This window comes from Podarcis muralis, chromosome 15 (assembly GCF_964188315.1).
Source record: "Podarcis muralis chromosome 15, rPodMur119.hap1.1, whole genome shotgun sequence".
In the NCBI taxonomy this organism is placed as follows: Eukaryota; Metazoa; Chordata; class Lepidosauria; order Squamata; family Lacertidae; genus Podarcis; species Podarcis muralis.
Genome location: NC_135669.1, coordinates 1,148,228 through 1,164,389, shown reverse-complemented (window position 1 = coordinate 1,164,389; position 16,162 = coordinate 1,148,228). Strand labels below are relative to the sequence as shown.

The following is a 16,162-nucleotide window of genomic DNA, read 5'->3' as shown; positions in this document are numbered from 1 at the left end:
AAGCAGAGGCTTGACAACCATATGTCAGGAGTGCTCTGATGGTGTTTCCTGCTTGGCAGGGGGTTGGACTCGATGGCCCTTGTGCTCTATTCCAACTCTATGATTCTAACTCTTTTAGAAGTTGCTAGAAGGATCTGGCAACTTCTGTTTCAGTGTATCTGAAGAAGTGTGCATGCACACGAAAGCTCATACCAAGAACTAACTTAGTTGGTCTTTAAGTTGCTACTGGAAGGAATTTTTTTTGTTTTGACTATGGCAGACCAACACGGCTACCTATCTGTAACTCTAATTCTTTAGACATCCAGATCACATCTGTTCTTGCACTGCTTTCATGCAGATGTGAATGGAAAGTGAATTCCCTATCTAATAGATGTTTGCTTCTCCAAATATCTATCAAATTTAAATTATCTACCATTTCGAAAAAAGTTTTGGGGAGTTTGCTTTCTTTGGTGTCTTTCTTCCTAATTGTTCTTCTATCCACTTCCAACAACCAGACCCCATTCAGATCACCCATCAGTATAATTTTTTGATCTGCAAATTCCATTAAATCTGTTTCCAATTTCTTATAAAACTCTGCTTTTTTCTCATTAGGGGCATAAATTCCTATTAATAAGATTTTTTCACCATGCACTACAATCTGTACCGCCATAACTCTTCCTTGATCAGCTTTAAACATTTGTTTGGGCTCCAATTTTGGTTTAATATTAAGGACCACTCCACTTTTTTTTTATCTGCTGCTATGAATTCCATTCCTAATTTTTTATTAATTAGGACTCTTTTATGTTTACTCGCAATATGTGTTTCTTAAAGACAAGTTACATCTAAATTTTGTTTTAAAATTACATGTTGAATTTTGTTCCTTTTGAATTATTGTTTAAGCCGTTTACATTGCAACGCACAACCTTTAAATATGCCATTATGTTTTTACTGTGTCTTTTTCTCTAAGTCTTATCTATGCTTTCCCCTTGTCTTGATTATTTAATTTATCTATCACCCCTCCTATTGCTCCTACTATTGGTCCTTCCCCTGCTCCACCTCCTGATCCCCGTGGCTCTGGTACATTATATGGATTGCCAAAGTCAAAATCTTTACCACATTTTTGCCAGAATTCCCAAGCTTGATCTTCATTTGCCAATCTGTAGTTCTTACTTTTGTACATGAAGGAGATTCCCTCTGGGAATTCCCGTCTGAATTTGATGTTGGCTTTGAGCAATCCATTTGTTATGTAATGGAATTTCTGGAATTTTTGAAGCAATCTGGAAGGGATCTCTTTAAACATGGCGACCAGGTTACCATCCACCTGGAGTCTGTTTTCATAATTTTTTTGGACCATAGCGTCCTTTATTTATTTATTTATTTATTTATTTATTTATTTATTTGAAACAAACATTACCAAACCGTCTCCAGGTTGCTTTCTAGCTTTAGCTGACTGACCACACCCGGTAGCAGCTCTATATAATTCCTTCCACTGATCCTCCTCCAGCCACTCAGCAAATGTCTTAGCTATATAATAATTATAATAATAATAATTTATTATTTGTACCCCGCCCATCTGGCTGGGTTTCCCCAGCCACTCTGGGAGGCTTCCAACAAAGATGAAAAATAAACTAAAATGTCACATATTAAAAACTTCCCTGAACAGGGCTGCCTTCAGATGTCTTCTGAATGTCAGGTAGTTGTTTATCGCTTTGACATCTGATGGGAGGGCGTTCCACAGGGCGGGCGCCACCACCGAGAAGGCCCTCTGCCTGGTTATATATGTCATTAAGTCCTGATCCCCCTCATTTTCTGGGAGACCTCTTATTCAGAGAATATTAGATTTTTGTCTCATTTCTAAAAGGGCAAGCTGGTCCTCAAATTGGTCCTGACTGCCAGATAGTCCTCTTATGTTTCACTTTATTACCTCTTGTTCTTCCTTCAATTCAATTCTTCAGTCACTTTTTCCATTTTTTGAGATTTGGTTTCCAAGTTTTTACCCATATACAGTGGTACCTTGGGTTACATATGCTTCAGGTTACATACACTTCAGGTTACAGACTCTGCTAACCCAGAAATAATACCTCGGGTTAAGAACTTTGCTTCAGGATGAGAACAGAAATCGTGCTCCAGCGGTGCAGCAGCAGCAGGAGGCCCCATTAGGTAAAGTAGTGCTTCAGGTTAAGAACAGTTTTAGGTTAAGAATGGACCTCCAGAATGAATTAAGTACTTAACCTGAGGTACCACTGTAATCTCAATCTGCTTTCCATGTTCCAGGTCATGGACCTCTTCACAAGTGTACACATTCTTTACATATATTGCTACTTCTCCTCCCTCCCTGTTTTGTCTATTCCTTTTGAACAGGTTATACCCCTCAATCCCTACATTCTAGTCATGGGTCCCACCAGGTTTCAGTAATGCCTACCAGGTCATATTTGCCATCTTGTATTAAAAGCTTCAATTTGTCTTGCTTGTTTCCCATACTCTGTGCATTTGTGCACAGACAACTGAAGCAGCAAGTTGTTCTATCCATCTGCTTCCTTCTGGTAGTTTCTTGCCCTTTAGCAGGTTTCTGGAGCACCACCTCAGTTTCCTGTGCATCTAGGTGCAATGTTATCAGGTGTTCTTCTGTCAATGTAATGTTGTTTCCCTCCCCCTCAGGATCTTGCGCAGGTGAACTTTCAGGATGCTCTCTGCATAAAGTGATTCCTGGGATGGGGGTGGGAATACTGTTGGGGCTGTGGCTGCTTTGCCAGTTGTAGGGCCCTGGCCAGAGCTGCCCTGTGTTGCTCCTGTCACCTTTTGTCCTCTTGCTGTTGCATGTGAAGCTGAGAAGAGTCTGGTGCCCATCAGGGGCATAGGCAGTAATTTTAACTCTTGCTGGTTGTGTCTGTCAGAGTGTGACCACATCCTTCCTTTCTTGTGCATGTTTATCATATCAACACTTTTTATAAAAAAGAAAACCTTTTTATTTATAGCTTTTTAGTTCTGCCTTCAAAAAATGTAGGGTATCAGTTTTCTTTTCTTTTCTGTTTAAACAAGCATTCTGTCTCCATGATTGCAAATGCCCTTGGGATACCCCAATTGCGATTCTGGCTGTATGGCAGCTGCTCTTGGTCAAAGTCCCTGATAAATATCAGCATTGCTAAGTGAAAAGGGATCTTGCCAGCTTGGAGGAGACACCAGTCAGGACGCTCCCACAAGAAGCAGTGACAGCCATCAACTCTGATGGCTTTAAAAGAGGATTAGACAAATTCACAGAGGAGAAGGATGTCAATGACTTCCAGCCACAACAGCTATGTATTACCTCCTCCGTTGGAGACAGTAAGCCTCTGAAAGCGAGTTTTGGAGAAATACAAGTGGGCAAAGTGCTGCTGTGCTCAAGTACTGCTTCTGGGCTTCCCATGGGCATCTGATTGACCCCTGAAAGAACAGGATGTTGGACTAGATGGGCCTTTGGCTTGACCCTCCAGGCTCTTCTTAGAGTCTTAAGTTCTAAGCTGGACACACGTTGTTGCTGCCCGTCTCAAGATCAGAGTTCTCCCAACCAAATATTGCGGGTGGGGAAGTCTAATGAGGATAGAAACTTACCTTCTACACAACCCTGTTCTACATTCAATGGATTATATACGTTGTCTTTTTTCTTTTGTTGTTTATTTTACTGGATAGTGTGGTCAGGTCGGGTTTTTAGTTTTTTATTGTTTAGTTTTGAGGTTTTTTTGTTTCTGGGGGGGAGGCATGTAGGGGAGTGGGAGAGAAATAGTAGAGATGTGAAAATGTATATAGCTGGGATGGAGAAAGTAGATAGGAAAAAGTTCTCTCTCTCTCTCTCATATAGTGCATAATGAAAGCATGCAGTCCCTTCCCTCAGCAGGCCCACCAGTTTGGCCCCAGGACCTTATGCACATGTGCATCTGATATCAGCACACTGCCTGGCCCCTTCTTGGGGAACGTTGTGGGGCCTGGGGCACCCAGCCCCCTCCCCCAGTGCCTATGTCCCTCAGGAAATGGTGACGGCCACCGGCTTGGATGACTTTGAAAGGGGGTTAAATGAATTAATGGAGGGCAAAGCTGCCAATAGCTGCTAATCATGATGCTTGTATATGACCTCCTGTATCAGACATGGTAAGCCTCTGAATGCCAGTCACTGGGAACAGGAGCGGGAGAGAGCCATGCTCCTCACGTCTTGCTAGTGGGCTGTGCAGAGGCGGCTAAGATGAGTCGCAATGCCAGCATGGTGTAGTGGTTAAGAGGGATGGACTCCGCTCCTCCACCTGCAGCTACTGGGTGACCTTGAGCTAGTCACACTTCTCTGAAGTCTCTCAGCCTCACTTGCCTCACAGAGTGTTTGTTGTGGGGGAGGAAGGGAAAGGAGATTGTGAGCCTCTTTGAGACACCTTAAGGGGAGTGAAACGTGGGGTATCAAGTCCAAACTCTTCTTCTTCTCTTCTTCACGTGCCAGAATGCCTCCCTCTCTTGCACTTCTGCTGCCCGGTGCAGGTGCTCTCCCCAACCAGCTGGCTCTGAGGATGGGGCACAAGGCCCACCTAGCTGTGTCCGCTGTCCTTTTTGAGGTGGAAGAAGCAGCACCTGAGGCAGCCATCTTCCTCTGCCTGGTGGTGCAGCCGGCCCTGGCAGAAGGGGAGGGAATTCTCATGTGTGCTCAATAATTTGCTCCCACAATCCTCTGTCAACCCATGAAGGTCCATAGGAACCACACTGGGTAGTTTGGCCAGAGAATTTGAAAACTGCCTCACCAGGGTAGAAATTCCATGTCGCATTGTTTGGGAAAGCAAATGTGACAAATTCACAGTTGCCCTGAACTTTGTGGTGGTTTCATAATAAGCTCTTCAAAGTTTCCCTTTAGCAGGGGGATTCTTTGTGACTTTGCTTTGGGACTTGCCCTCCAATCACAATGAGTGAGGAAGGAAATCTGAGAGGAAGACACTGTCTTGGGTTGGGACAGGGTCTGAAAGCTAAGCAGGAAGAGCACTCTTGGTGGACGCAGGGACTATTCCTCTTTTTCTAGTATAGTTGTTGGAAGAAGCCCATGTCACTAGGCCTAGGGTCTGCTTGATGCCCATGGAAATAAGTCGTGTTTGTGAATATCTACCTACCTGGTCATCTGTGGTGAATAAGAATATGAGACTTTTCAAAGCATTGATGTGGCTGAGAGACTAGGGTAAAGGTCAAGAACCCCTGGACAGTTAAGTCCAGTTAAAAGCTCATCTTGCTTCAGTCTGAGGGAGCTGGCGTTTGTCCGCAGACAGCTTTCCGGGTCATGTGGCCAGCATGATTAAACTGCTTCGGGGCAACGAAACACCATGATGAGTGCCATAGGGCACGAAAATGCCATTTACCTTCCCGCCACAGCAGTACCTATTTATCTACTTGCACTAGTGTGCTTCCAAACTGCTAGATTGCCAGGAGCTGGGACAAAGCAACAGGAGCTCACCCCGTTGTGCAAATTCGAACTCGGGGGGGGGGGGGACACACGGGTGGCGCTGTGGTGTAAATTACTGAGCCCCTTGTGCTTGCCAATTGAAAGGTCGGCATGGCTGAGAGACTAAAGCTCTGTGGGGTGCCTGGCCATGAATTGAATTTCCCTAGATGATCTAAGTGAGCTCACAGACTGACCCAAGATGTTTCGGGGCTAGAAGCAGAAAAACCAGGCATCATTCCTCACACTAATGAATATGAGACATAATCCATTGGGAAGTCCTTCTTTGAAATTCACAGGAGGTATGCATGGTTCTGTAAGTGGAATATGCGTCTGGTTCTCCTCCATCACAATATTTAATACATGGCATTTAAAAACCCAGTCAATTAATCAGATTCTGTTGTACAGTCACAGACTTGTAAAAAAACAAAATAATACTATTTCTAACATAACATGGGGACGCGGGTGGCGCTGTGGGTAAAAGCCTCAGCGCCTAGGGCTTGCCGATCAAAAGGTCGGCGGTTCGAATCCCCGCGGCAGGGTGCGCTCCTGTTGTTCGGTCCCAGCGCCTGCCAACCTAGCAGTTCGAAAGCACCCCCAGGTGCAAGTAGATAAATAGGGACCGCTTACTAGCGGGAAGGTAAACGGCGTTTCCGTGTGTGGCTCTGGCTCGCCAGAGCAGCTTTGTCACGCTGGCCACGTGACCCGGAAGTGTCTCCGGACAGCGCTGGCCCCCGGCCTCTTGAGTGAGATGGGCGCACAACCCTAGAGTCGGACCCGACTGGCCCGTACGGGCAGGGGTACCTTTACCTTTACCTTTAACATAACATGAGTTAAAATATATAGTACATATATAAAATAAGAAAGTGAAAAACAACCAAAACTGCACTTAAACAGACAAATCCTTTTATGAATCTTTGCAGCAGAAAAGATAAATTTAGCAAAAGTTTCCATTACTGTTTTTGTATTGATTTGCCAATAAGCAAGTCAGCCCTTCCTGGGTGTTTTAGTAAGACAGAAGTAAATAATCACTTATACATACAAAAATAATACATAGGGCTTCTCTTGCTCATCCCACAAGGGCAAAAAAAGTAATAGGGGAAGAAGTGTGGGTTATAAATTTGAAATAATTTGGTGGCTCTAATGGTGTTGCTCTTATTTATGGCTCTAAATGTGCATTTATATGCTGTGTTCGAGGGCATCCAGGTAGTTTACAACCAAAATACTATATATATATATGTGTGTGTGTGTGTGTGTGTGTGTGTGTGTGTGTGTGTGTGTGTGGAAAATGATATCTCTTAGGCGTTCCTTGGAATAGAGTCCTCCTCTTGTAATATAAACCAATTTATAAACCATTTTCCTGCTTATATTTTGGGTTGGCTATAAGATTGCAGCTCTGGTTGTGTTTTCCAGCATAAGGCCGGCCCTTTCATTGGAGTGTGGGATGGCTGCCTCAGGCAGTTAATTCAGAGAGTGACAGGGAGAGGTGCTTGTGAGATATTCTGCCTCAGGTGCCTTGGTTTGAAGAGGGAAATGTCATGTCAGGCAGCACTATGTCTTGTGTTGGCCCTGCTCCTGCACAAACCTTGAAGTGGTCAAGAGCTGAGCAAGAGCACACTCAAGGAAGTTTGTGTAGGAAAAGTTACCAATGGATTGTGCCCATAAGCCAGATCCACCTGCATTCTGTTAGGCAGCCAAAATGTGCCATCCTTCAGATGCTACTTCTTGAACTGCTGCACACAATGACAAACTCTTTCACCTGCTTCACAATTCTTAATGAGAAGGCATTTCCAAATGAATCAGCAGCAGTTAAAATCATATATAAGCAAACTCATTTCAGCAGGTTGGAATAGCCAATCCTTTAAGGCAGTGGTTTTCAAACAGTGTACCGTGGCAGCTTTGAATGATGGTCAGAGGTGCCATGGGCAACACTGCCCTCTGTCTTTCTTTCTTTCTTTCTTTCTTTCTTTCTTTCTTTCTTTCTTTCTTTCTTTCCCTCCCTCCTCTGATGTCCTCTCACGTCTCCCTCCCAAAGGCTTGCACAGCTGTTTGTTGCAGCAACCCTGGCTATAAGCTCTGCAGGTGAATGGTGCCTCTAGGAGGCCCCTCTCTTTGGGGTGGGGAGGGCAGACCCACTGAAAGAGGTGGTCATTAAACCGCTTCTTAAAAAAACATCTTTAGACCCAGCCATTATGGCCAACTATCGCCCAGTCTCAAATCTTCCATTCTTGGACAAGGTGATTGAGCGGGTGGTTGCTGAACAACTGCAAGCACACCTGGAGGATGCGGACCATTTGGATCCCTTCCAATCGGAATTCAGGCCTCACCATGGGACTGAAACTGCCTTGGTCTCGCTGGTCGATGATCTCCGGCGGGCTAGGGACAAAGGTGAGAGCTGTTTCCTAGTTCTGCTGGATCTCTCAGCGGCCTTTGACACCATCGACCATAACATCCTTCTGGACCGTCTAGAGGGGCTGGGAACTGGGGGCACTGTTATACAGTGGTTCCGCTCCTTTCTCCTGGGCCGTGTCCAGAAAGTGGTGTTGGGGGATGAGTGTTCAGACCCCTGGGCTCTCACTTGTGGGGTGCCTCAGGGTTCCGTCCTCTCCCCCATGCTTTTTAATATCTATATGAAGCCGCTGGGAGAGATCATCAGGGGGTTTGGGCTGGTGTTCATCAGTATGCAGATGATACCCAGCTCTACCACTCTTTTAAATCAGAACCAGTGAAGGCGGTGAAGGTCCTGTGTGAGTGCCTGGAGGCGGTTGGAGGATGGATGGCAGCTAACAGATTGAGGTTGAATCCTGACAAGACAGAAGTACTGTTTTGGGGGGACAGGGGGCGGGCGGGGGGGGACTCCCTGGTCCTGAATGGGGTAACTGTGCCCCTGAAGGACCAGGTGCGCAGCCTGGGAGTCATTTTGGACTCACAGCTGTCCATGGAGGCGCAGGTTAATTCTGTGTCCAGGGTGGCTGTCTACCAGCTCCATCTGGTACACAGGCTGAGACCCTACCTGCCTGCAGACTGTCTTGCCAGAGTGGTGCATGCTCTAGTTATCTCCCGCTTGGACTACTGCAATGCGCTCTACATGGGGCTACCTTTGAAGGTGACACAGAAACTACCGTTAATCCAGAATGCAGCAGCTAGACTGGTGACTGGGAGTGGCCGCTGGGACCACATAACACTGGTCCTGAGAGATCTGCATTGACTCCCAGTACGTTTCTGAGCACAATTCAAAGTGTTGGTTGTTGTTATTTAGTCGTTTAGTCGTGTCCAACTCTTCAGGACCCCATGACCAGAGCACACCAGGCAATTCTGTCTTCCACTGTCTCCTACAGTTTGGTCAAACTCATGCTGGTAGCTTCACGAACACTATCCAATCATCTCGTCCTCTGTCATCCCCTTCTCCTTGTGCCCTCCATCTTTCCCAACATCAAGGTAAAGTCCAGGGAGTCTTCTCTTCTCATGAGGTGGCCAAAATATTGGAGCCTCAGCTTCACGATCTGTCTTTCCAGTGAGCACTCAGGGCTGATTTCCTTAAGAATGGAGAGGTTTGATCTTCTTGCAGTCCATGGGACTCTCAAGAGTCTCCTCCAGCACCATAGTTCAAAAGCATCAATTCTTCGGCGATCAGCCTTCTTTATGGTCAAGCTTTCACTTCCATACATCACTACTGGGAAAACCATAGCTTTAACTATACAGACCTTTGTTGGCAAGGTGATGTCTCTGCTTTTTAAGATGCTGTCTAGGTTTGCGATTGCCTTTCTCCCAAGGAGCAGGCATCTTTTAATTTCGTGCCTGCTGTCACCATCTGCAGTGATCATGGAGCCCAAGAAAGTAAAATCTCTCACTGCCTCCATTTCTTCCCCTTCTATTTGCCAGGAGGTGATGGGACCAGTTGCCATGATCTCCGTTTTTTTGATGTTGAGCTTCAGACCATATTTTGCGCTCTCCTCTTTCACCCTCATTAAAAGGTTCTTTAATTCCTCCTCACTTTCTGCCATCAAGGTTGTGTCATCTGCATATCTGAGGTTGTTGATATTTCTTCCGGCAATCTTAATTCCAGCTTGGGATTCATCCAGCCCAGCCATTCGCATGATGTATTCTGCATATAAATTAAATAAGCAGGGAGACAAAATACAGCCTTGTCGTACTCCTTTCCCAATTTTGAACCAATCAGTTGTTCCATATCCAGTTCTAACTGTAGCTTCTTGTCCCACATAGAGATTTCTCAGGAGACAGATGAGGTGATCAGGCACTCCCATTTCTTTAAGAACTTGCCATAGTTTGCTGTGGTCGACACAGTCAAAGGCTTTTGCACAGTCAATGAAGCAGAAGTAGATGTCTTTCTGGAACTCTCTAGTTTTCTCCATAATCCAGCGCATGCTTGCAATTTGGTCTCTGGTTCTCTGCCTCTTCTAAATCCAGCTGGCACTTCTGGGAGTTCTCGGTCCACATACTGCTTGAGCCTTCCTTGTAGAATTTTAAGCTTAACCTTGCTTAAAGTGTTGGTGCTGACCTTTAAAACCCTAAACGGCCTCGGTCCTGTATACCTGAAGGAGCGTCTCCACCCGCATCGTTCAGCCCAGACACTGAGATCCAGCACCGAGGGCCTTCTGGCGGTTCCCTCATTGCAAGAGGTGAGGTTACAGGGAACCAGACAGAGGGCCTTCTCGGTAGTGGCGCCCGCCCTGTGGAATGTCCTCCCCTCAGATGTGAAGGAAATAAGCAGCTATCTTCTCTTTAAAAGACATCTGAAGGCAGCCCTGTTTAGGGAAGTTTTTAATATTTAATGCTGTATTGTTTTTAACACTTGATTTGAAGCCGCCCAGAGTGGCTGGGGAAACTCATCCAGATGGGCGGGGTATAAATAATAAATTATTATTCTTATTATTATTGAAAAGGGGTGAGGGGCTACTGGCTCTGCAGGCAAGAGGGGGGGGGGGACATAACTGGGCTCCATTGGGAAGCTGCAGAAAGAATGTAGTTGGTCAAGGGAGCCGGGGACTCAAAAAGGTTGAAAACCTCTGCTTTAAGGTCATTTTAGAAACAGCACATCCCAGTTAAGGAAATTCCACAGGTCACCACTAAAAAGACCCTGTCCTTTGTGGCTTCTGGAATGATATTATTTGAATAGTGGACACTTACGGTAAGTGGGGCCTCTTCTGACCAGTCTTGGAACCCAGGAATGTTCACACAGCGCTCTGTCAAATAATGATGTCATTCTTGGTACACACAGACTGCATGGCAGCAGCACTGACCAGCATGGGTTTTGTCACTCAACTGAGTCATGAGATGTAGAGATCTCTGTAGCAAGAATAAGGAAGGGTGGTGGGACATTGTACAGGGCACCTATGCTTGCAAAAGGCCTGGTTCACATCTCTGTGTATCTGTGCTTCACAGGGTGATGCTAGAAGGAGCCCGGAATGCCTTATGTGGATCGTCAGAACCGAATCTGTGGGTTCCTGGACATTGAGGACAATGAGTCCTGTGGGAAGTTCCTGCGAAGATATTTCATCCTGGATACCCAGGCCAATAGCCTTCTGTGGTACATGGACAATCCCCAGGTAATGCCTGTCCTCAGAAGTAGACACCAGTGGCCCACCTGAAAGCAGCAGCCTTTCTGTGACATTCTTCAGGTCCTTTGTAGAGTCCCCCCTCCCCCAGTCCTGTTAGATTTATATAGAAATCATGTGATAAAAAGAAGAAGCACATTCCAGAGTCTCAGTGCCCCATTTGGTAAAACAATGAGATGGATGTTGAGGTGCTACTTCTTTATCACTGAGACTCAATGTTAATTGTATGAAAGCAGTTGATGTGCATGTTTAAGGATTTAAATACTGACCATTGGGTCTGGAATGTGTGCAGCATGCAAAAGCTGTTGTTTGCTCCTGAAGAGAAGCTCCCATTAGATCTTCATAGCATCCTACAATCCTAGATCTTGTTTGAAGGGTGGCAGCTGCAGTGACCTGTGTGTATTTATTGCTTTAGCACTATCCTGTCTAAATCCAGCAGTAAGGCCAGCACTAATAGCTGGAACACATGGAAGGCTGGGAAAGAGGAGTGACCTTTATTCCCACTCCCAGAATTTCCTCCTCTTGGGGGACAGATGAGGGAGCCACCTGTGCGCAGTCAAGGGTGCTGTGTGCTTACCCAAAGCACCATTTCCTTGGAATGAAGGACAGCGGGAATTGGGATATAGGGCCAAACTCTTGCATTCCTGTCTTCACGCTTTTTATGATGGAGGACCGCTGTAGTCACCCCCAACGACATGTTCTCAAGATGGAGGGTGAGGGAACAGCTGCAGTCGCCTGCGATTCCTGCGCAATGTTTGCCATCTTGCCAAAGGTTGCAGGCAGCTTTACTTGCAGCAATTGCATGTTGATTGCCCTCTTAAAAGACAAAGTCCAGCAACTGGAGGAACGTGTAGCTACGCTCCAAAGAATTAGAGAGCTGGAGCTCTTCTTGGAAGCAACAGAGCACACAGTCTCCACCAAGGAGGAGACAGGGGACTCCCCTGAGAAGGAGGCTAGTTCACCAACACAGGAGCCAGATATATGGAGAAACGTGACTCAAAGAAGTAGGAGGCCCAGGGTTCGCTCTGATTGTTTAGAAATACACAATCGCTTTGAGGTCCTCTCCCCTAGCATGGAAGACGAAGAGCAGACTCCATTTGAGGATCTCTCCCTCATTACAGTCGATCAGGTATATGAAGATGAGCAGCAAAGTCAGTCCTCAGGGAATGTGCAGGCGACCTTTGAACGGACAGCTCACGCAAGAACCCCGACCAGACCTAAGAGGAGGCATGTAGTGGTGATAGGGGATTCCCTACTGAGGGGAACAGAAGCAGTGATCTGTGGGCCTGACAAGATGTCTCGGGAGGTGTGCTGTCTCCCCGGGGCTAAGATCCAAGATGTAACTGAACGACTGCAAGGAATCATAAAACCCACTGACAAATACCCCTTCCTCTTGGTTCATGTGGGAACCAATGACACTGCAAGCAATAGCCTCCAGAGGATCAAAAGAGACTACGAGGCTCTGAGCAGGAAATTGAAGCAATTGAATGCACAAATTGTCATCTCATCTGTCCTCCCAGTTGAACGACGTGGCCCAGGGAGAGAGGGAAAAATAGTGGAAGTGAACAACTGGCTTCACAAATGGTGTAAACAGGAACGGTTTGGATTCTTAGATCACGGGCTGCAGTTTCTTAAAGATGGACTTCTGGCAAGCGATGGGCTGCACCTCACAACGGTTGGGAGGAATGTTTTTGCCAAAAATCTCAGAAACCTCATCAGGAGGGCTTTAAACTGACTAATGTGGGGGAGGGAGACAGTGCTCCTGAAGGTAGGAGTCTATCAATTGATGAAGATGATCATCCAAATGTCATAGACCAAATGGAGCAAACAGCACACAGACCTAGTGGTGGGAGTAAAAAATCCTTAAATAAGAGACACGGGGGAATGATTAATGGACTTCAATGTCTGTACACTAATGCGCAAAGCATGGGAAATAAACAAGATGAGCTTGAGCTCTTGGTACAGCAAACTAAATATGACATAATAGGCATCACTGAAACCTGGTGGGATAAGTCCCACGATTGGAATGTAATAATGGAGGGATACAATCTATTTCAGAGAAACAGACCAGACAAGAAAGGAGGAGGAGTGGCGTTATATGTCAGGGATGTGTATACCTGTGAAGAGATCCAAGATTTAGAACCTCAAAGCCAAAGTGAGAGCATTTGGGTCAAAATTAAGGGAGAGAAGAATAACAGTGACCTCATTGTGGGAGTTTACTATAGATCCCCAAGCCAAACAGAGGACATAGATGATGCCTTCCTGGAACAGATGGCCAAGCATGCAAAAGGAAGGGAGATAGTAGTAATGGGGGACTTCAATTACCCGGATATTTGTTGGATGTCAAACTCAGCCAAGAGCATAAAGTCAAACAGATTCCTCACTGGACTTGCAGACAACTTCATTGTCCAGAAAGTGGGAGAAGCAACAAGAGGAACAGCCATTTTAGATCTGGTCCTAACCAATGTTGATGACCTGGTTAGTGGGGTAGAAGTGGAAGGATCATTAGGCGCGAGTGATCATGCTCTTCTGAAGTTTACTATACAGCGGAAAGGAGCAGCCAAGCATACTAGGACTCAATTTCTTGACTTTAAGAAAGCCGACTTCATAAAACTTAGGGAAGTGCTGGGTGAGATCCCATGGACAGTAATACTAAAAGGAAAGGGAGTTCATGATGGCTGGGAGTTTGTTAAGCGGGAGATAGTAAAAGCACAACTTCAGGCAATACCAATGAGACGGAAACATGGAAGGTGCCTAAAGAAGCCAGGGTGGCTATCTAAAGAACTTTTAACTGAGTTAAGATTAAAAAAGGATGTGTACAAAAAATGGAAAAGGGGGGAAACCACCAAAGAGGAATTCAAACAAATAGCCAGCACGTGTAGACACAAAGTCAGAAAAGCTAAAGCACAGAATGAACTCAGGCTTGCTAGAGAGGTTAAAAGCAACAAAAAAGGCTTTTATGGGTATGTTCGTAGCAAAAGGAAGAACAAAGAAACAGTGGGGTCACTCAGAGGAGAAGATGGTGAAATGCAAACAGGGGACACAGAAAGGGCTGAACTCCTCAATGCCTTCTTTGCCTCAGTCTTCTCCGATAAAGAAAACAATGCCCGACCTGAAGAATTTGGAGCAAATGATTCAGCAGAGGAAACAGAGCCCAGAATAACTAAGGAGATAGTACAAGAATACTTGGCTAGTTTAGATGTATTCAAGTCTCCAGGGCCAGATGAACTGCATCCAAGAGTATTAAAAGAACTGGCAGATGTGATCTCAGAACCACTGGCAGTCATCTTTGAGAATTCCTGGAGAACAGGCGAAGACCCAGCAGACTGGAGGAGGGCAAATGTTGTACCTATTTTCAAAAAGGGGAAAAGAGAGGACCCAAATAATTACCGCCCAGTCAGTCTGACATGAATACCAGGGAAGATTCTGGAGCAGATCATTAAGCAAACAGTCTGTGAGCACCTAGAAAGGAATGCTGTGATCACCAATAGTCAGCATGGATTTCTGAAAAATAAGTCATGTCAGACTAACCTGATCTCGTTTTTTGACAGAATTACAACCCTGGTAGATGAAGGGAACGCAGTGGATGTAGGCTACCTTGACTTCAGCAAGGCATTTGACAAGGTGCCCCATGATATTCTTGTAAAGAAGCTGGTAAAATGCGGACTTGACTATGCTACCACTCAGTGGATTTGTAACTGGCTGACTGACCGAACCCAAGGGGTGCTCATCAATGGTTCCTCTTCATCCTGGAGAAGAGTGACTAGTGGGGTGCCACAGGGTTCTGTCTTGGGCCCGGTCTTATTCAACATCTTTATCAACGACTTGGATGATGGACTCAAGGGCATCCTGATCAAATTTGCAGATGACACCAAACTGGGAGGGGTGGCTAACACCCCAGAGGACAGGATCACACTTCAAAACGACCTTGACAGATTAGAGAACTGGGCCAAAACAAACAAGATGAATTTTAACAGGGAGAAATGTAAAGTATTGCACTTGGGCAAAACAAATGAGAGGCACAAATACAAGATGGGTGACACCTGGCTTGAGAGCAGTACATGTGAAAAGGATCTAGGAGTCTTGGTTGACCACAAACTTGACATGAGCCAACAGTGTGACGCGGCAACTAAAAAAGCCAATGCAATTCTGGGCTGCATCAATAGGAGTATAGCATCTAGATCAAGGGAAGTAATAGTGCCACTGTATTCTGCTCTGGTCAGACCTCACCTGGAGTACTGTGTCCAGTTCTGGGCACCACAGTTCAAGAAGGACACTGACAAACTGGAACGTGTCCAGAAGAGGGCAACCAAAATGGTCAAAGGCCTGGAAACGATGCCTTATGAGGAACGGCTAAGGGAGCTGGGCATGTTTAGCCTGGAGAAGAGGAGGTTAAGGGGTGATATGATAGCCATGTTCAAATGTATAAAAGGATGTCACATAGAGGAGGGAGAAAGGTTGTTTTCTGCTGCTCCAGAGAAGCGGACACGGAGCAATGGATCCAAACTACAAGAAAGAAGATTCCACCTAAACATTAGGAAGAACTTCCTGACAGTAAGAGCTGTTCGACAGTGGAATTTGCTGCCAAGGAGTGTGGTGGAGTCTCCGTCTTTGGAGGTCTTTAAGCAGAGGCTTGACAACCATATGTCAGGAGTGCTCTGATGGTGTTTCCTGCTTGGCAGGGGGTTGGACTCGATGGCCCTTGTGGTCTCTTCCAACTCTATGATTCTATGATTCTATGATTCTATGCATCCAACTCTCCTAGACACTGCGCCTGGCCTGTTGTTTCCCATCCATATAATGTTGTGGCATCCTGTCAAGTGAGGTGGGAAAAGGCCCATCCATTTGTATCTATGGCAACAGGGCAACCTCTTTGGATATGGTAAATAGCGTACTGAAGTGGCCAGCGAAAGTCATTGCCTTGACAAAGGAACCAATTTGGGTGGTTCAGTAACCTCTTCTACTAAGTTCTAAGCAGCCTTGGGAAGGGCCCAAGATATAATCCTTCCCCACAAACTTGTGACTGTATAGATCTCTGAACTATATTTAAGTCAGGTTGCTGTGGCCCTTGCAGTACAGCAGGATGAGCACCACCAGTGGAGGTGAGCTGTTAGATGTTTTCTCCCATTAATTTCCATGAATGGTCAGGGACGGTGGGACAATAGTAGTC

General features: G+C 45.8%; 1 protein-coding gene across 4 annotated transcripts in view; it reads left to right on the top strand.

Annotated features, from left to right (window-relative positions):
- Positions 1-16,162, top strand: part of PLEKHA2 (pleckstrin homology domain containing A2) — a 106,038-nt gene that overhangs the window by 19,094 nt on the left and 70,782 nt on the right. For all 4 annotated transcript variants that reach the window (XM_028708044.2, XM_077919855.1, XM_077919853.1 and 1 more), the window contains exon 2: positions 10,820-10,983. In XM_028708044.2, coding sequence (XP_028563877.1) covers positions 10,843-10,983 — 141 coding nt within the window. In that variant the 5' untranslated portion in view covers positions 10,820-10,842. The remainder of the gene's footprint in view (positions 1-10,819; positions 10,984-16,162) is intronic.